General features: G+C 37.5%; 1 protein-coding gene across 1 annotated transcript in view; it reads right to left on the reverse strand.

The window, feature by feature from the left end:
- Positions 1-21,980, reverse strand: part of LOC104636596 (CRACD-like protein) — a 111,704-nt gene that overhangs the window by 77,851 nt on the left and 11,873 nt on the right. The window contains exons 4-16 of the mRNA XM_075762715.1: positions 21,296-21,418; positions 20,595-20,750; positions 20,077-20,250; positions 19,831-19,908; positions 17,167-17,318; positions 15,635-15,750; positions 13,016-13,170; positions 11,856-11,911; positions 11,464-11,632; positions 9,166-9,276; positions 8,421-8,606; positions 3,608-3,810; positions 3,194-3,298 (exon numbers count right to left, since the gene is read on the reverse strand). Coding sequence (XP_075618830.1) covers positions 3,194-3,298; positions 3,608-3,810; positions 8,421-8,606; positions 9,166-9,276; positions 11,464-11,632; positions 11,856-11,911; positions 13,016-13,170; positions 15,635-15,750; positions 17,167-17,318; positions 19,831-19,908; positions 20,077-20,250; positions 20,595-20,750; positions 21,296-21,418 — 1,784 coding nt within the window. The remainder of the gene's footprint in view (positions 1-3,193; positions 3,299-3,607; positions 3,811-8,420; positions 8,607-9,165; positions 9,277-11,463; positions 11,633-11,855; positions 11,912-13,015; positions 13,171-15,634; positions 15,751-17,166; positions 17,319-19,830; positions 19,909-20,076; positions 20,251-20,594; positions 20,751-21,295; positions 21,419-21,980) is intronic.

A 21,980-nucleotide genomic window follows, 5' to 3' on the forward strand; every position in this document is an offset into this window, starting at 1 on the left:
ATAATACGTTGGAAAATTTTGGAGGTATATACTCACCTGGGATTCTGGCTTCAGGCTGCTGATTGTTTACATGAGGAGAATCTAGTCTGGGTTGGATTGGGAAACTACTAGGAAGGGTGGCTTACAACAGCCCCGGAATTTCAGTGTATAACTCCAGTAAAACCTGGGCAATGATTCATTATAAATGAATGGGTGTATTGGGAGGCTATCACTGACCCAGGCTGGAAAATGGACTCCAAGTTGCCCAAAACCTTGCAAATAAAGGTATAACAAGGACTGCCCCTATGGTATTGAACTAAAATTGACTCCAGTATGGCTTAGCCATTAACACAGACCTGCCTATGGAGTAGACCACTGGAACAAATCACCAAAACCTGCAGGAGAGAGATCAGATCCAGCACCAGCTCACAGATCTGAATCTACAGGCAAGAAAAGGGCTCGCTCCAGCAGCAGGAGCCCAGTGAGACAGTAAATGGTCTTCCACCTAGCTATCAACATTCCATAACCCTGTGCCTGGAGAGGTATCATACGCGCTGTAAAGACTACAGAACGAGACTTATCTACGTTGACTGCTGGTCTTTACCAGCATTATTGCTTTTTAAGGGCTTTACTATGCACATGCTGTACTGTCTTAATGATCAAGGTCGTGCTGGCAATGGCAGGAAGTTGGAGTGCAGCTGCTTGCACCTCTCACAGGTAACATCGCCCTGTAGAACATCAAGTTTCGGTATGAATGTAGCAAACCCCATGACTAATGGGGAAAAGTAATTATGGGCAATTTTTTTATTTGGGAGGAGACTGGGGCAGAGAAAGGGAGGTACAAGAGCAGCGAAAAGGAGAGTCAAGAAACAGAAAGGGATAAAAAGATACGCAAGTCACGAGAGTGGGGCTGTCCAGGGATACCTGACACAGTCCCTATGCTTGGTCACCAGGGCCAGAACAGGACACTAAATCAAACCTGTTGTTTCCACTTGAGTCTAAACTGCTTTCGCAGTCAGGAGGATGGGAGGGATGGGGAGGTGCTTCTCCTGACTGGTGAAGAGAAACCCAGACAGATGGATTCAGCCTCCTGGTATCACTGTGTTGGTGCTCGTTCAAGGCTTGACAGCACTGGCACTTTCCACCTAATTTCAGCCATTATTTCATTCTGCACCAAGGCAGTAAATCAATATGACTAGCTAAATCAGTGTGAGAACAAGGATATCACCTACACACTTCTTTAAACTGACAACAAAAAATCCCAGTCAGTACTCATGTCTGCTGCTTCCATTATATACTATTATGATACTGATGATATTATTTTTCCTCTCTGGCTAATTTTCTGGTTTTCACTTGCCAGTACCAGAAAAATAGATTGGCTGTAAGAAGCCATCTTGGAGCTTTAATCCCTTTTTGTACAAGCAATAGAGATAGATACCTGCTCTTGTAAAGCACGACTTCCTGAAGAAAACCAGACAAGGAATAGAATTCTTGTAACTTTTGCAGGACATTGAAGTGACACTGGCTTGTCTTTGTGAAAAGCCAAAAAAAAGGAAAAAGATCTAGTCTTTCAAAGACAGCTAAATCTAATGTCAGATTTTTAAATGAGAGCATTTCAGTTTTTGCTATCTAAGATTTCTGCATACTGTTTTTGCAACTGACTGCATAATGGAACCTAGCTTTGTTCTTCTCAAAACAGTTCAGGTGATTATGTTTGTAATTCTCTTGAAGTAGAAGAGAAATTCTCTTCAGGAATGAATACTGATGATCTTTGCCTCAGCATAGGCTCACTCTAATATTTGTTTTCCTAACCAATTGTAAACTAAGTGTTGATCTTATTGCAACTATAAACAACCACATTAGTAATAATTTATCCTTAACTAGGAGAAGAGATTAAGTATGGAGGCTGATTCAACTTTCTGCCAATGAACACTTAAAGAAGAAACACTTGCAGTCCCTACCAGGGAGCACCCATGCACTATGAGACAGATGCACTCACATACAGGGGGAGGAGAGAAACAACAGTCTGAAGAAGATCGAGTGTCTTTTAAAACAAAGGTACTCCTGTGTTAGCATACGGTCTGGCTCATTCTATGCAGCTGAAGAAGCACAAATGATGCCATCTTTTAAACTGACTTGCACATCTAACCCAAAAGTTTAGCAGTTTTTGCTATGACATCGGGGTAAAGGAGAATCCAATTTGAAATTGAAACATATGCTGAGACATTTAAGAAATCCATCTTTAAAACATCTAGCCTCGGGAATATAGATGCCTCCTCCAAAACCCTCATCCTTACTTATGAGAGAACAGAATATCAACAAAGTAGTTTACTACAAATAAAGAAGACACCTGATTCTCAAACCTGTGCTATAATCACATCACTCTGCTTCTTTCAGCCATCTCTTCTACATACCCAAAATAATACCCAACACTGTAATATTTTATCCTCAATACATCCATGAAATAGAGAAGTACTGTTGTTTCATAGATATGAAAACTATTTAAGAAACTGAGACTATGTAGATAAACTAACTCATGAAACAGGCCAGGGACCACTCTCTGGCCAAATCATATGAAACAGCCTGTACATATTGTTAAATTCTCTTCCCATGGAAAAAAAAATAAAAAAAATTACTTTGGCCATACTGCGATTTGGGAACCATCCCTAGCACCTTCTTGTGCCCCAAGCAGTACCTGGGAGAACGTGGGTTGGTATGGACTAAAATCAGTCCATTACACTATATGGACAAGTATACAGTTGTGTGGAGCCCTCAAGTCAATGCTCTGACTTGGTTTAGTTCACTAGTACAGGCGTAGCCAAAACGTAGCCATTCATAGCACAGAACTAGTAGTCTATAGATCACTTGTCATCCAGACTATCACTATAGATCAAGACTATCATTACAAATAAGGAAGACAGACGACCATCTTCAGAAAGTGATCCATCCCATCTAAATCAGGCAATTCTAGAGGGCAGTTTATTTCACTGTCTTGTTCCATTGGCTATAAAGGGAACCTAGACCACTAATTTAGACAGTATGCATAACAGCTACACAGGCTGAATTCAGTGACATGAGTAGCCTACGAACACACAGGAGACATACAGCAGAGCAAAATCAAACTTTGCTGTTTGTCCTACTAATTAGTCCAAGTCTTAGTACTATACTGCATTTCATTAGATGCAGGAAGCACAATACAAAAACACACACTTGCCTTTCAAAGCGCTCAGTCCCCAGCTGTCTTTTGGTGATATCCAGTTCCGACTCTAGCTGAGCTGCTCTATTTCTGAGCTGAGTAAAATCTTGACTCTGCACAGCACTGTAAAGTCCATACACTTTAATTAGACAGCAACTATAATCCTCCAAGTATGTTACCGAAATTAAAAGGGCATCTATACCATGCAATTGAGATTAAGAAAAATTTTTTGGAGTAAAATATAACACCATACAGAAAAGTCTATTAGGGTATAGCTAAGGAATCAGAAGCAGGTTTTTGGTATTTTCTGATGTTAAAGTAACCAGAGTACGTTGGCCATTTGAAAATGCAGCGAGATATAAAACCATCTGTGGTTATATACACTTGGGAAGAATGAAAAAACCTGCAATATTCTCCTGGTCATTTACTCACAGTTTACTTTCTGTTAAAGAAAGCTGTTCCTTAAGAAACTGAATTTCAGAGTCTTTTTCTTGCTTTGCTATCTGTGACTGAAATCCTTTCTCACGATTCGATGCAAGCAAAGATTCCAGGTTTTTCATAGATGCTCTTTCATTTCCCAGTTGTTTTCTCAGCAGCTCTGTTTCAGCACTGGATGACTCACACTTGCTCTGCAGCTAAACAAAGATTTTAAATTTTTAGGTGTATGTCTGTTAAGCTTACTGGCTCTCTATTATGGTAACCTTTAGGAAAAAAAAGAAAGAAAGAAAAAGAGAAAAAGAGAAAAGGAAGTCTGGGCTCAATGACCAAAATTTGCTCTCATTCCCAGATGGATGATTAGTGTTATATTTGCCCTCAGTCAAAATCCTGTGTCAGATTTATAAATTCACCCAATGTATATATCTGACTATAAATGTACTTGATACAAATGACAAAATGCTATGAAATATATGGATCAATGGACACAGACTGCAGACAGAATCATTAAAAAAAGGGGGGAAGTTTTACATTTTGTTGAGGCAAGAAACTACTGATAAACCATTTGCATGCAGAATATGACACCTGGTATAACAAACCACTATCTGCATCTCCAGCAGAGTGAGATTACACTTATTTTATTAAAGGAGCATCAAGAATAAATCTGGGGGGAAAGGAAAAATGAATAAAATCCAAACCAAGAGATTAAGCCTCTGCATCTCCTGGGGGAACCTAAAAAAGAAGAATACCCATAAAACCTATTATGTTCCACTGAAACAGGAAGAATGGACATACCTGAGACATAAATACACAAAATGAAAAAAAATATCCCAGATACAGTGAGTCAGGAAAATCTGTGTTGAGTCAGCTAGACACACAGAAAATTGCCTGTTTTAATCTTAGTATAAGCAAGCTAGATGCTATTTTTCTTCATCTTTTCATGTACGTATTATAATATGTCTTTGGGGTACTACCAACACTTTTATCTGTATTTTACTCAAATCTAGTTTACATTAAGCACTCTAATGCTCACCCAGAGGTCATGGTAAATCTATGAACCGAGACATCTTAACAAACTCCCACCACTTGAGCACATTCCTCAGAATTTTCAGAGGATAACCATTTGTGTGTTCAAACCAGTAACATACTGAGAGAACTCAGGTCACAGGCCAATGGAGGGGGGGGATGAAGAAAAAAAAAAAAAGGAAAAAAAAGCATTTTTCACTTTCCAAAGCAAAACTCAAATTATTTGGTTTTACCAAACTGACCTAAAAGACTTCTTCAGCCTGAAAGATCCAATTTTCCACTGTCAATCAAAAACCTAATTCCCTTGTCTATAAACAGCTTTGATATTCTACTTTGGTATTTCAGAACAAAAGAATACTGAAAACTGTAGATAGCATAAGTTATTGTAAAATAAACAGTATTAGAATCACTGAAAGAACAATATTATTCAGCATCATATTTAGTTTCCACTTCTGAATATACATATGCTGCAATCTAGTCACACAGATTTCTGCATTGGAATACTGTGTAAAATAAGAGCCCTATCTGAAGGTTATAGATGGCTGATGAAAGGCTACTGGTTGAAAGGTATGAAAAAAATAGTGAAAATTTCCCAACATCAGACTTTCCTCCAACTCTCCAACTGCATTTCTACATTTTTTCTCTCCTGAAACTGTTGCTGCTCTCCACAGTCCCAGCAAGCCCTTTCACTGACAATCTCACGGAAGGATCCAGGAAGGCTTAGTCATATTTGATCTCATGAAAGCTTCAGACAAATGTCATATGCTGGAAATCTTCCATATTGAAAGCATCATAGAGGATTCCATATGCATACGGAAGACATCTTACACATTTGGCTGGAACAAATAACCAACTGTCAAACAGCAGCTTTACCCATGGTGTATGGAAAAGGCATAAAGGTTAAAAGAGAATGCTGGAAGCCTGTAAAGAACAAAAAATTATCTCAGCTGAGCAGAGGATTGACAGGACAGTTATAGAATCATAGTGAAAATATCTGAATAATCTGAGTATGTACGAATTTTCAGAGTTTATCCAAGCTGAGTTTGTAAACATTTGCCTATCAAACATTAATTTTGTAGGTTTTGTAAAAATCAAGGTCAACAGAAATTGATCTTCAAGGGAAATTAAATAAAGATTATTAAGGAGATATTGATAATTCCTAAAACAGTCAAGCACTTTAAAGTCCATGTCAAATTTCTCTGTCAATCAACTACTCCAGCTATTCTGCTTACTTAGTGACTAGATGTAAAATCCAAGGCATCTTTCAAGAAAACAACCAGTAATTTTAAGTCCTGACTTTTGAGTACTCATAGTAAAAACCTTGCAAAGCAGCGAGCTTTTCAAATAGTATACAACATCCACACTCTGAGCAGTAAGCTCCTGACGAATGCCAAATTAAACATTCAAAAAATTGAAATACTAATCACTAGTAGTGAACTTTTTGATCATTCTAGATCCCAAAGTAGATTTAGAACCCTTACCTATAACATTACCATAAACTCATTTTTCTAATATATTTCACATACCTTTTCTACCTTCTCTGCTGTGGAAGTTAACTGCTGATTTAATCATTCTTTGACTGCTTCTAGTTTAATGCAAAGTTCTTGCATAGATGTGAGATTTGCAAGTATAGATACTCTCTCCCAACGTATGTTTTGAAGCTGTCCTTTCATTTTCACAAAAGACTTGCTTAAGACAGAAATCTGAGAGTTGCATGCTTCTTCCATTGTTAAATGCTACAGGAAAGCAGTATCAGATAACCAAAACTCTGCTGCAAAGAAAATTTAAAACTGCTTCCAAAATCCTACAAATATATCTCTGGTGAATTTTAAGAGGCAGCAGTCATTTATTCTGGAATAAACTTTAAACTTACTTCTTTAAATAAGTCCTGTACGTAAAAAAATAGAAGAGTTCTTGCTTCTGACAGCAAAATCGGCTACTGACATTTTAAACTCTATTCCTAGAATTCTACTCCTTCTGCAGAGCTAATAAGGGTCAAAATTCTGCCATGGCCCCCATGTCATTTTCAGATTAGACCCTCTTATTTTAGCAATAAAATATATTCTTGCATGCAGATGATCAGTGAATGCTGAGATACTGTCAGTCATATTTATACTGCTGTCACCCATAAACTCAGGCACGATGGTTTAGTCCCAGCCAGCAGCTGAGCACCACACTGCCGCTCGTTCACGCCTCCTACCCAGGTGGGATGGGGAGGAGAATGGGAAGAAAAAGGTAAAACTTGTGGGTTAGGATAAGGACAGTTTACTGGGACAGCAATGGAAGAGGAAAAAAACAACAACAATACTTATAAAAAAATACACAAAGTGGGTGATACACAATGTAATTGCTCACCACCTAAACCCCAATGTCCTGCCTGTCCCTGAGCAGCGATCCCTCCTCCCCAGCTAGCCCCCTTTACATACTGAGCATGATCTCATACAGTATGGAATATCCCTTTGACGAGTTTGGGTAAGGTGTCTTGGCTGCGTGCCCTCCCAGCTTCTTGTAAAAATTAACTCTATCTCAGCCAAAAACCAGGACACAGGACTACGAGATGACAGAAGTCACACTACAGAGAAGTTCAGCAGCAGCAGCTCTGACTAAATGCATTCAGAATTTTGTATATTTAAAATTAACATAACCTAGCTTTTCCTTTTTGAAAAATGCCAGTACTTTGCCCAGTGACACTTGTATTTCCGGTCACTTTTAACTACTTAATTTTCAGTGGGTGGCAGAATGAGTCTGGGAGGTTTGCCAAAGCAAAGGGAGAGACAAAGCACTGTGACTTCCTTGAAGCGTTTATTAGGAATGAGATCCAAATAAATGATGGTAAGGGGAGCACATCACATTAATTCTAGCTCCATCTTACCTAAAAAAAAAAAGCAAAAGAAACACAGGGCACTGCTAAGCACGTTAAGATTTTTGAATAAAAAGTTCTGTGGTTTAGATATGTGCCTTACCCGTAACTGCTAAGAACCTGAATATGACATCTGGAATTCTGACTCAATTTGTTGACACAGTTTTCTTCAAGAGGCTTGTTTATTCATATACTTAATAGCAGGCATGTGGGAAGGAAGTAGAAGGATGAAATCTCTACCCGTTTGAGGCTCGCTGGACAAACTAGGACCACACACCAGTTTTAGTATATTAAAAAAATGTCAAAATCTGCCACACAATCTTCCTGTGCTCTTTTGCTACCGTTACGTTCTCATCCTCTTTCTAAAGAGCAGCATGTCAGTTTCTTGTGTGTATCTAATGTGCATGGGCAGCCCTCAGTAGCCTATGTGATATTCAGGAAGCAGAGATGATCTGCAACAAAAACTGTAACAACCCAAAACCAGAAGGTAGCTTATATGTTCGCAATATATTTCCAAAGCCATACTGGGTGCATTTCCCTTTAAGTTCTTCAGATTTTCAAGTGGGAAGAGGATCTTTGGGACACCTAAAGCAGTGGAAAGGTTGAAAAGCTGGAAGCAAGAAAAGCAGGGACAGGAATGTAACAGGTAACAAAGTTCCAGGTATGTTTCAGGCATGCTGTGGAGTTGTGTGTGACATTATGCCTGCAGTCTTTCCAAACATGAGCGCATTTTATAAACTTTTTTCTTTGAAATATGCTATTTGGTAAGATTTTTTTTCCAAGTGTGACTAGTGGAATTCTAGTCATGTTATTAAATAAAATCAAACTCCATACAGTTCATTGTAGCAAGTATCTCTAAATCATGAGAAGTGGCATTAAACATAATTTTAAACAGCTGCAGGCTTGAAATACTACCAGACTTACTTGCTCCATCTCTGTTTCAAGGGACTCCATTTTCTCTTTCAACCTGCGGTTCTCAGATTCCACACTGATCAGTGCCAGTCTAACAGAGCTACAATCTCCTGCTGCTTCACGGCATTTTGCTTCCCAACTTTCTCCTTGTTCACTGGCTTTGTGGTAATTCTCCAAAAGCTCGCAGTTCTCTCTCTCCTAACACATAAACCTTGTGTGTTTAACAATTTACAGTAAGCTTTACAAAATAGGGATATCTAGACATCTACAGGTATGACGTGGTATTGGATGTTCTCTTTCCATTGAAAACTTTGCCATTTAGCCAAAACATTGAGAGAATTCTCATGAACCAGTGTTTTGTTCAAGATGGCTGTGTTTTAATACTCAAAAGACATTTGTTAAAAATGTCTAAATAAACATTTCAAATGTGAGGTATAGCAAAATATTGCAGAAATTATTTTTTTTTACTATTAATCCCATATGGTAATAAAGACAAGAGTGTCCCAAGGCTCTGTATTTTTCACGGTCTGAATTCTGAAGTTTAATAAACACACACATACATATATATAAAACCACATTGGAATATATTTCTTTCTTGTGTACTGCAAATGAAAATGTGTTCTAAATATTAAAAACATGTTAGTAGAATGCAAACAAGTTTCAGCTAGGAAGCAAATTATTCCATGGAAATATGGTTAAAATTTCATTTTTAGTTAAAACAACAGCTTTTATTAACAGGCTTAATCCACATACTCACTTTAGACTTCAGTGCATCCTTTAGCCTGACAATATCTGTGTTTGAATGCTGGGCTTTCAACTTCATATCATCAAGCTCATTCTGGTATTTTGCTAGTTTTTTATATAGTACCTATGAAGAAAGATTTGTTTCATAAGGTTAAAGTATACTGTTTGCACCTTTATAAAAAAAAGCAGAATTAGTATCTAGCACCCATGGCTTTAACTAGGTAATTTAAAGGCTATATAAAGTCTAACCCATGTATATTTCCATAAATAAAATTTTGCATATATCAAAAATATTTACTTTCTTTGACTTACAAATAATGCTAAATCCTCTTAAGAGAAAGGAAAATATCAATAAAAGAATGTAGTAGTTAAGAAGAAAAAGACAGATGGTTTATTTAGCAGCTAGGTGGTCATAACAAAGTAGCCTGCCCCATTTAAGGAGCAGGGCTCAGAGACAGTTCCCTCTTTTTTTACATGTTACAGTCTCTTAAAAGCCCACATTTGAAAAAAGCAGAGGACAGCTAACAATTGAATTAATTAATTAAGTGGTTACCTCCTAATCAGGAGAAATAAAGCCACATTAGGAGAATGGACACAATTCTGGCAACTATTGCTTGAGAAACAGAACAGAGTGAAGAAGAGAACCTGCAGAAAGGCTTTCTTGAACTGCCCTGTTCAGAAACTTTTCCTTCCTTACAAAATTATTATGAGAACACTCAGCTGTAAGAACCAGTATGTGTGTGTGTGGGTAAGATGGAGGGGTGAGTGGAGAGGGGAGCAAGTAGGCTATGGAGAAATTCTTCCTATTGTGAAAAGGCTGTGAATTGCTGAGAAAGGTTCTGTGAACTTTTCCAGTAAGCCAAACTGAAGAAAAGGAAATGTGAATTTAAATACTTTGAATATCACCTAAAGTAATGGAAGAACCTAGAGGAACCATTACATATTATAGAGGCAAGCCCATTAAAAAGTAGTTGATCCTGTGAGGCTAAGACTTTTTGTTTCTAACTGCTCCTACAAGCATTCAGGCATTGCAAAGAAAACGATGAAGCTTTTGAAAGTAGCTAGAAGCAACAGGAGGCTGTGTTTTGTACCAGCTGACCACATCAGTAACACCTGGGATTCTGATAGAAGGTTCAGAATAGTGATTCCCTAAAGCAATTTCTTCCAGCAATCCATGTTTCTAGTGACACTCACTAGAAACTACCTTTGGTGGTTAAAGCAACTTTTCTAGCATACTCAAAGAGAGTGCTAAAGAGAAAATATTGGTATGTTTGAGAGAAGAGCTGTTTAGCATGGGAGTTGTCTCACCTAATTTTTGCAGTGCAGAATTAGGCACCTGATCTGATCAAGTTAGCTACATTTCCTCTATAATGAAGGGAGAAAGACAGGTAAAATTAATCACTTTAAAAACTGGGATGGGATGAATCTCCTTCTGGAGGACTTTTCTTCACGTAAAAGGGACCCTTAATGCCTGAAAACTTGTATACAGCTAAAATCAGGTGAGGTTAATCTGCTCCATCAAAACAGGGTAGCACTTCTAGACGAAGAGAAAGGCAGGTGAGCAGAAAGTATTTTCAAAGACAAAGACATCCTAAGCAGCAGAATAAGTGCAGAGAAGCAAGAGCAAGTATTAGAAAATCTAAATGAAGGCAAGAAGTTGAACAAAAAGATGAAAAACCAGAACATTACACAGTGATGAACTACTACAGGTATTAAGCTTAATTTCTAGCTGCTTGGAAGATACATTGATGCATGAACATTGTGCATGTATGGGATGACACTTTAAAGTATTTTAACTACTTTCATTAGTAACTGCACACAGATAAATAACACAGTAGATAGTGTTGTATTCTAACCAAGTATTTCCAGCATTTTTTTTAACCAAAGGCCACTTTAAAGGGAATGTAAATAAATACAATACTATTAATAAAATTTTGAACCTTATTAAAATGCATACTGTGTTAAATTATCAGCAAGTCAAATTCATAAGCTTGTATGTGCTCTGGGCCAGTCACAACACGGTGTGAGAAATACTCGCTGCCTCCTTTACAGTACTTTTCCATATAAGCAATAGTTATAACTGCCACAGTGTTTTTACATGAAGATTGGAAACATTAATTAGCTCTTCCCCCAGAAAAACACCCAAACCATTACATAAGAATATACAAGCGAGCTGAGCAATATGCAAGTTTGAAAAGCAAGCTTAAAAAGTAGTTTGCAGATTCACTTCAGATGAGGGCCCAATAATTCTATGCAGTACTTGAAAAATACAGTTTTCCTTTTTATTCAAGGGTTCTCTGTACAAATATACCTGATTTTCTTGCTTAATATTATAAAGATGCTCTTGTAACCTGTCATTCTCCTGAGCTAATGATTCTTTGTTCTTGTTAGTCTGTGCAAGTTCTTTGGTGGTTTCTTGTAGCTGTTGATGCAAAGTGGTGATATCTTTCTCACAGATACAGAGTGCTTCAGCAGATTTTCTATGCGGCAAACAACAAATACTTCAGGTATGACAATACTGCCCAACCTAATACAAATGATAGCTTTTCCAGTGGTTAAGTTTGCAAGTCATGAAACAAATCAAAACTTTAATATTGAATAGAGTAAAAAAATCTATACATTAGCACATCTTATGATTCCATTTTTGAGATAATGTTATAAATTAATCACAATTTAATAATGATCTTTACATTTTATCCTTACTTTGTGGAACGCTCCAACTCAGAAACCAGCATCTTGAAATCTGATATTATTTTCTCCTTGAAAAGGAACACAAAATTAAAATAAACCTCTCACCACTCCTCAGTATAAATGGAAAAAAAAATTAAATAAGATTATTTATATTTTCCTTTTATTCAGCTAGCTGGTTAATTTAAATATTTAATGCAAAATGGATTGTGGTGTTCCACATTTCATCATGTACTGTTTAAAGCTGAAAATTCTGATAATCTAATTTGGCAAATAAAGGTATAGATTCACAGAACAGCAGGGGTTGGGAGGGACCTCTAGAGATCATCTAGTCTAACCCCCCTGCTAGAGTAGGATCACCTAAAGCATGTTGCACAGGATTGTGTCCAGGCAGGTTTTTAATATCTCCAGAGAAGGAGACTCCACAGCCTCTCTGTTCCAGTGCTCTGTCACCCTCAGAATGACGAAGTTTTTTCTCATGTTCAGATGGAACTTCCTGTTTTCCAGTTTGTGCCCATTGCCCCTTGTTCTGTCACTGGGCCCCACTGAGAAGAGTCTAGATCCTTCTTCTAGACATCCACCCTTTAGGTACTTATAAGCCTTTATAAGATCCTCTCTCAGTCTTCTCCACACTAAACAGTTGGGGCTGTTCAGCCTGGAGAAGAGAAGGCTTCAGGGAGACCTTATAGCAGCCTTCCAGTACCTGAAGGGGCCTACAGGAAAGTTGGACAGGTACTGTTTAAAAGGTCAGGTAGTGATAGGACAAGGGGTGATGGTTTTAAGTTGAAGGACAGTAGATCTAGATTAGATATTAGGAACAAATTCTTCACTGTGAGGGCAATGAGACACTGGAACAGGTTTCCTAGAGAAGCTGTGGAGGCCCCCTCCTTTGAAGTGTTCATGGCCAGGCTGGATGCGGCTTTGAGCAACCTGGTCTAGTGGAGGGTGTCCCTGCCCATGGCAGGGGGGTTGGAACTAGGTGATCTTTAAGGCCCCTTCCAGCCCAAACCATTTCATGATTCTATGAGTTTTATTGTTGCCTTGAAACTGAAGCAGAACTAGGTCAGCGCCTGGCACTGTTGCAGATACGAACATAAGATAGGTGTGCTGATCCAGCAGATCCTTTCCCTATTTATCTTTTGTGACTATGTCACTATTTATGTCTTAGAACATACTTTAATTGCCAGGCTTTCCTCAAAAGCAGCAATCTTCTCACTTCCTTCTTCCACACAGTCTTGCAAAGTTGCCTTCTCTTTATCAAGTTGTGCAATTGTTTCTTTCAAAGCATAGATCTCCTCTTGTTGTACAAGACTTTGTCTTGAAAAGTTATCTGTACACAAGCAGAAAGGTCTCATTTTTTAGTAGTTCAACCCATTTGAAATAAAAATTCTTTTGATACACTTCTAAACCATAAGAGAACATGGCAAAAGTTCCCCTTCAAGAAAACACTGAAGCATGTACCTTTTCGGAACATATAAATAATCTGAGTAATACTTACAGAACTGCATTCTTCCTTGGATCAGGGCCTTAAATTACTTGGCTCAAAACAAATCTATCTTTAAACAGCAAATGTTTAGATCATTAGAAAAAACTTTCTTGGGTATTGTAACAATAAAGGCTTACGCAGAATTACAATAGACAGCAGTAATACGTAGACTACAGCGTGTAGTCTGATGAAATAAAAGAGATTGATTAGCCACTTTTTCTGAAATCCTATTTCTATTAAATGAACTTTATGTAAAAGTGAATGAGTAATGCATTTATAAAATTCAACACCATTAAACATTGCAAAGATAATAATGAAAAAAGCAATCTACCCACTACAAAATGAAATTCTAAAAGATGTCTCTCCCTATCTTCATTCAGCTAATAAAGTGTTACACACTACATTTACCTTTAAATGGTCAGAGAATCAATCCTTATACAGAATCATAGAATCATTTTGGTTGGAAAAGACCTTTAAGATCATCGAGTCCAACCATTAACCTAACACTGCCAAGTCCAACCATTAAACCATGTCCCTAAGCACCACATCTACACATGTTTTGAATACCTCCAGGGATGGGGACTCAGCCGCTTCCCCGGGCAGCCTGTTCCAGTGATTGACAACCCTTTCGGTGAAGAAATTTTTCGTAATACCCAACCTAAACCTTCCCTGGTGCAACTTCAGGTCATTTCCTCTTGTCCTATCACTTATTACTTGGGAGAAGAGACCAACATCCACCTGGCTACAACCTCATGATTTTTTTTTTTTTTTTTTGAGGCTTAAAATATGCTTAATTTGGTCACATATCCTGGGAATGATCAAAAGCATGCAACAACACACAGACTGACATGCCTATCAAATATTAAGTCCCTACTTTACTGTACCAGTCATATAGGACTTTCTGAATAAAATATGAAGATTTTAATATGGATAAAACATCTTTTTCTCTAGCCTTCTCAAGAGTAGCTGTCGTGGTTTTACCCCAGCTGGCAGCTGAGCACCACGCAGCCGCTCGTTCACTCCCTCCCCATCGGGATGGGGAAGAGAATTGGAAAAGTTAAAGTGAGAAAACTCGTGGGTTGAGATAAAGGCAGTTTAACAGGTAAAGCAAAAGCCGCGCGCAAGCAAAGCAAAACAAGGAATTCATTCACCACTTCCCATGGGCAGGCAGGTGTTCAGCCATCTCCAGGAAAGCAGGGCTCCGTCACACGTAACGGTTACTTGGGAAGACAAACGCCATCACTCCGAACACCGCCCCCCCTCTCTCTTCCCCCAAGCTCCTTATAAACTGAGCATGATGTCATATAGTATGGAATATCCCTTTGGTCAGTTTGGGTCACCTGTCCTGTCTGTGTCTCCTCCCAACTTCTTGTGCACCCCCAGCCATCCCGCTGGCAGGGCAGTGCAAGAAGCAGAAAAGGCCTTGGCCCCGTGTGAACACTGCTCAACAATAAGTCCATAGAACAAAAACATCCCTATATTATCAATGCTGTCTCCAGCACAAATCCAAAATGTATCCTCACACTAGCTACTATGAAGAAAATCAATCCTCTCAGCTGAAACCAGGACAGTAGCTTAACTTAATCTTTTAATGCTTTGTCTAAGGTGTTAAACTTTGAATGAAATACCTATTCGAGTGAAACGTTCATCTCGAATGAAATATTTAAAGCCAAACAACCAGGGTTTGAAATTTGGAAGTAACAGAAAACAACGCTGTTTTAATAGCGTAAGGCAGCTCTAACATTAGATGCCATTAGCTTTATTTTCCCTTCACAAATTCAGCACTGCGTTTGAGAACAGATTATGTCAACTCCGTCTATGGAAAATAAAAAAAGACTTCTAACACAACATATTCCTTGGCACTACAGGAATAATAATTCCTGTATCTACTGCCTTTACTCCCATAATATAAAAAAGATGCAATATATAGTATAGGATATATAGTATAAAGGATCTTTTCTTGATTCTATCATCATCATCTTATGATGCTAAGAGGTGCTGCCACCACCTTAGTGGATCATAAATATAACTGATATGCTCAGACACTGCACATCAGTACCAACACACATTGTTCAGCTGACAGTATGTAATGTCACTGAAACTTACTTTCAAGAGCTTTATTACATAATTTTAAAATGCAAAAGCCTTTCAATAATGAAAGAAAACAGATGTTTTGCACTTGAAATGTTAAACCGTCAAAAGTAGATTTATTTCATTCAACATTTTTTCTTTCAACCCATAAGAAAAAAGTGGTAATATAGTAATTAGCCCACTGAATTTTATTACAAAATCTGTATCTGTCACTCACCAATTTTTTCATCCAAAAGCACGATTTTCTCCTCGGTAAGTTGCATTTCATATTTTTTCTTAATAAGGCTTTGCTGAGTCTCTGAAAGACTCTGTTCTGTCTTTTCTTTCAATAAACTGGAAAAGCAGAAGCATTAAAAAGGAGAATTCAGAAGGTGGGTTTTTTTTTCTTTTTGAAATGTCACTAAAATTGCAAAAGTTAAGAAAAAGTAAGATTCTTCTGTATATTTTAGACTATTTGGGATATTTTATTAATGTTAGCCTTAATCTCTGGATATTAAAGTCTGAATACTCCTGTAAAGAATTGCAGAAAAGTAAGAATAATTCTTTACAAGTGGACATAAAAACTTCTCAAAAATTATTAAAATACAAATCATCATTTAGGGCATACATTGCAATGCTTGACCTATCTCAAGCTATATCCAAGTCAAAATTCAAATCATGTAGTAATATTAATTATTCTGAAACTGAGCACAACTATCAGCCTGGCTTGGGGGGGATGGGGGAAGAAAAAGATATTTTAGTAGCAGCAACTAACCTTCAACTACTCAATTTTTACAGCATTCATAAATCTGACAACTTATTATAAAGCAGCAGTAACTCAGGACAGGATTTGCAAAGGAGTTCATTTTGGTTTAGAAATCACAGTATCCTTAGAAAGGTATTGTGTGCGAGCACAATATTGCATGCTAGCATCCAGCATTCCCACCAATCAAAATCTAACAAAAAACCCTACAACACCCATGTGTCGACTACACCAGTCACTTGTAAGGATACATAGGTTTAGGAGAGTGTTTCCCTAACTGAATTATATTTAAGGAAATACAAGAGGAAAAGTGACAGTATCTTCTCTTGCAGTCTGTTCGCTCTGTAGCCTGGTTCAGTCTGTGATCTAGTTCTTATCTTTCCGCAGAAACTTCACACGTGCTTGATCTTCCCCTCCAGTCAGTAAATTATCCTTTTTTATCTTGCACTCACTGACCTATGCTTTCTTCCATAAAGGCTTCGATTGAGTCAAGTCCCACTACATGCTTCTGAACATGACTGGGAACTCCAGCTGAGCAGCAGGCTATAAACCCTATGCAAGACTTCAGTTTTATTTCCTCTCATGAAAAAGCTCTAAGACTAGGAAAAGGATGTTTGAAATTAACTACACGTGACACTCATTAGTTTATGTGTGTTTGCTTGCCTCTACAAAAAGAACCAAAAAAAATTAAAAAAAGAATTAATTCATACACAATTCACCAAAAAACATCAATCGCTGCAGCTTCAATAGAAAGCTCCTAACTCTACGTCAGAGTGAATTTTACTTTTTCACTGAAGATGGTTCTCAGCATATTGTAATATCAACAAGCCAAGAACATTTACATATAAATAAGCAATGAGGAAAACAATTTAATTCCAAAAAGAAGGATGGCTCATAAGAACAACTATCAACTTCCTTTCCCTTTCAGCTATATAACAGTTATGAAAACCAATGAACATAGGCTGACATCCCTCATCAAATTAATGCAATTATATACTTTTACTTACCTAAGTGAAACATATTCAGCTTCTTGTCGGCTCAGCTCAGTTTCAGAGTCCAGTGCTCTTCTTGCCAATCTTTTCAGCTCAATTTCCAGAGAATCAATGGTGTCTTTCATTAGCCTCACTTTGGACATCTGTTCTAACCGTTCACTATCTAACTATAAATATAATTAAACATAAAAAGCTGAAAAAAGCTGATTTATTCATAGAATTTCTCTTATTAATTCAAATTATACTCTGTTTTTAGCACAAATCTTTTACTGAAGGAGAAGTGTCTGAGTACCTCATTTACTCAGGGCCTGACTCCAAGTCTACTGAAGGTAGTTCACAAAGAGCCGAAATGTGATTTTTGCTTCCTTTGAGGAACAATGAATTTCTGGTCTTTCAGATCTCTGGGAATATTTTCATTTATTAAAATTTTAGGCTGGTAATTATGCCCAAGGGCAAAAATGTTTGGCATTGATCAACATTAAAAGTTTTCAGTGCAAAATAACATAACAGAAAACGTTATTATGAGTGTATGAAGGGAGAAACCACTGTTTGGGATACAACACTACCAAAGGTGGATTTAGGCCTCTACTAAGTTCGATAGGTATGCCGACAACTGGGTACAGAAATCGCTGTAAAACATTTGCATAAAGCACTATATCACCAAGTTACCACCATGAGGCCTTTACACCTGGACCTAGAACAAAAAACGGGTCTAGAAACTCTTGCACAGACTCCAACAAAACTAGTTTGAAATCTCCAGTATAAAGAAAGCTGTTTCATTATTAAAATGCTTGCATTTAACATTTAAAGAACTATCCTTTCTAAATTATTTGAAACAACTCTTTTAAGGTAAAAAATTCTCACCTTATGCTTCTGCTCATTTACTGATTCTTTCAGTACTAATTTCTGTGTTACTATAATCAAAAGTCAGACCGCTGAAGAGCAAGTCAGTAAACCTCTAGTACGCAGTATTTTTCAAAACCAGTACCATAAATTTCATATTTATGTATAGCCCTCAGAGGGTATCAAATGAACTGAAGAAATAAGATGATGTACATAAAACATCATATGTCAAACGTGTGATTAAAGTTAATTTACCGCTCCGAGTACTCAGAGCTATTTAAGCCTACAGTGTATTCTTCATCACAGATGTACTCAGTTTAATATTATAATCCTTGGAACTATACTTATAAACTTGGTAAGATTTAAAATGCTGAAGGGGGAAAAAGAAAATGAACCAGAATTTATAACCACAAAATCTAGAAGAAAGATACGCTACAGAAATCAATGTTAATCTACTTAAAAATCAAGTTTTACCAAGACTGTAAATATACGTAACTTATATTCACTTTAATTATGTCTTCATTTTCTATTTTAGCGCCATATGTTAGCAAATAATTGCACAGACAAGTAACTTAAACCATATTAAATAGGACTTGCCAGAACAGTACAATTACATTTGATTTTGAAGCATCAGGTCTTAACAATATACAATCATAAGATAATTCACAGTGGAATGGACTCCAGGTCTCTAGTCTAAACTCCTGCTCAAAGCAGGGCCTGAGGTAAAGTTGCTCAAGGCTTTGTCCAGTCCAGTCTTGAAAAACCTCCAAGGCCAGAGACTGCTCGACTGTCCTCATGGGACATGCATTCAGCCTGAACCCTTCTCATTTCAACTGATGCCCATTGTTACTCATCCTTCCACCATGCACTACTGTGAAGAGGCTGTTTCTGACTTCTTGATGAGTACTGGCAGGTAGGACTTAGGTGCCCCTTAAGTCACCTCTACTCCAGGTGGAACAAGCCCAGTTCCACCAGCCTCCTCTCACAGAGGAAGTATTCCAGCCCCAAGTATCATGGGAGCCCTCCATTAAACTTGCTCCAGTTTAACAATGTCTTTCTCGTACCACAGTGGCAAAACTGGACGCGGTATTCCAGATGTGGTCTAAGGAGTGCTCAATAAAAGGGGACAGTCACGTCCCTTGAGCTATTGGCTGTATCCTGTTCACACAGCCTAGCACGCTCTTGGCCGCCTTTGCCGCCACAGCCCACTGCTGGCTTATGTACAGCTTGCTGTACACCAGGGCCTCCAGTGCCTTTTCAGCGTAGCTGCTCCCAAAGCCATTGGTCCCTAACTTTTATTGGTGCCAGTGGCTCTTCTTCCCAAATCCAAGAATTGGCATTCATCCTTGTTGGAGTTCATAAGGTTCCTGTTGCCCATTCTTCCTACCTGTCTTAGTCCCTGTGGATGATAACCCTGCTCTTCAGTATATTAACAGTTTTCCCTGATTTGGTATTATCTGCAAACTTTATGAGCACACATTCTGTTGCCTCCTTCAGGTCACTAGTAAAGATGCTAAACAGGACAGGCTTCAGAACAAACCCCTGTGGTGCTCCATGTTAACACTCTCCAGGCCAAGTACGACCCATTAACTGCTACCTGATAAGATTCACCATACAATCAAATTTTTCCCCACCTAGCAGCCCAACCATCCAGACCATAATATCCTAACCTGGATACAAGAACACTTTGGGTAACAGTGTCAAAAGCCTTGCTGTAGTCTTGGTAAATGACATCCACTACTCTCAGCCTGTTGTTTCCTGATAGAAAGCAGTCAGGTTGTTCATGGTTAATCCTGTATTACATTTACAATTCCATAAATAATTATTTTCCCTTACATTTTGAATAGTAGTTTCTAGCTCTTCAATTCTCTGTTCCAAATGAGCCTTTTCATTAAACGCAGTCTCTTGGGAAACCTGTATCAACCAACAACAACAAAATCACATATAGAACAAGTCTGAACTCACCACAGATGTGCAATGCAATTAACTCTCAGGATTAGAATAAAAACCTTTAGCAACCTTAATTACACTACTAAGTAGTTTTCATGTTAAAATAACCTTGGGCTGGGGGCAGAATCAAACCTTTAACTGCTCCCTGAGGCTATCACGTTCTGTAGTCATCCTTCGGAAATCCAACAGTGCTGTATCCCTTTCTGTCTCCACATGCCTTAACATAGCTTGAGCTGTCACAATACTTTTACGAGTCCTGGGGCATTTGATAACTTTCTGACGAAGCTGGGAAATCTCTTCCTGTGCCTGTTTTTAAAAACAGCGGCATAACAGAAATATGGAATAGATAGTGTAATATATTACTGTGGCATATGGCTGGTAATGCAAAGTATCCCAGAAACTCTGTAATATAAAAGAAGTAGTAATGATTTGTGCATATATTCTTTGATTCAGGAAAGCATTCTTGACTCAGGACAGCACTTACAAACTTGTATTTAACTGGCAGACTCAAATCACACATCTTCCATAACTTTTCCTATTTTTTAAACAAATGATTTGCATTTTTTCTTTTTCACACTAAACCAAAAATAGGATTTTTTTCTTGCACATCACCTTATTTTAATTAATCATACAAATATAAATAAAATTACCTGTTCATAAAGATTGACAATTTTGTCTCTCTCAGCTGTTAAAACTTTGAAGTTACCCTGAATTTCTGCCACACGGCGCTCATATTTTTTCAGCGTTGACTTAAGTTCTTCACGTTCTTTCAATATTTTCAGAACTTCTGGATCCGAACTCACTCCCTTAAAGAATAAGGATATAAGGTTGAAGTAGAGAAACAAAACTTGGTACACTTTCTTATTATATCTGGTTTGAAAATTTCTATGAAAGATTTAATATGCCTTCAAGCTTAGTAACCTCTACATAGTCAAGACTGTACAAATATATTTCTTAGTATTAGAGACAAGATATACATACCATTTTCTAAAATACACATTTATTTTGAGCAGCAAATGCCTATCACAAATGGTACTGACAATCACGTTAAACGTAAGCAGTTGTCAGTAACCACTTAAAGTGATATACATGCATGTGCTGTAGAGCAGTATTAAAGTTCACATTATTGGCCCACTCCCATCTTATACATCCTTCTGTTTATAATCTATTAGTTTTTCTTCCTGGTAATTATGGCTTTGGTAGTTTAGCATAAGACAAACCAATATTTTAAAAAATGCATTCCTCCCCTTCCAAAGTGTTTTCCCAAGCTCACCTGGATGGATAAAAAATTTTTTGACACGCTGCCACAAGTAGAGGTTCGCTTAGGACTTGAAAATGTGTTTCTAAATACCTTCGGCAAATTCTCAGCCTCACATTTATAGTAGTCTCTGTCCTCTTCCAATGTCTTAATAAAGGTATCAAGCCCTGAAGGTGACTTCCCTTGCTTTATTTCAGCTTCTGTTTGTAAAATAACCTGCATGTGCAAAAATGAGAGAATTCATTCACTGAAACAGAACTTTTGTAATGAATGATACTTCAATGTAAAATGGATAAATGTATTCTTCAAAATCAAGATGGAGCAGATATCTAATTAAAATAAATAGCCATTTAATACTTTAAAGTAACTTTTGAATGTCTGTATTTTAACTTTTTTTGTTATATTGCAGAATAGGTCTCAATGTCCTTCTAAAATGGATCTAACAGGACAGAAAAGGACATAAAAGCTAAATGTTAATTAACTTGGAATATATCTGTTCAAAACTAAGGAGGACAATAAAGTAGATTTGTATTGGAATATCTCACGAATTTTTAAATATGAAATAAATTAGGCCATTATGTTTCCTTAAGATCCATGAAAGGTGAATTTTTGAAACGGAAATAAAGTAATGTCCAAAAAAGTACAGTTGAAATCCAGGAAGTCATCTAGGGGCCTAAAACATATTTTGAAGATAAATCGCGATTCCAAAGTTCAAAATTGCACACCAAATCCCTCTCTGTTGCAATCTATCTGTTGGAAGTACCTAGATTCATGAAAG

Source organism: Balearica regulorum, chromosome 1 (assembly GCF_011004875.1).
Source record: "Balearica regulorum gibbericeps isolate bBalReg1 chromosome 1, bBalReg1.pri, whole genome shotgun sequence".
NCBI classification, from domain to species: Eukaryota; Metazoa; Chordata; class Aves; order Gruiformes; family Gruidae; genus Balearica; species Balearica regulorum.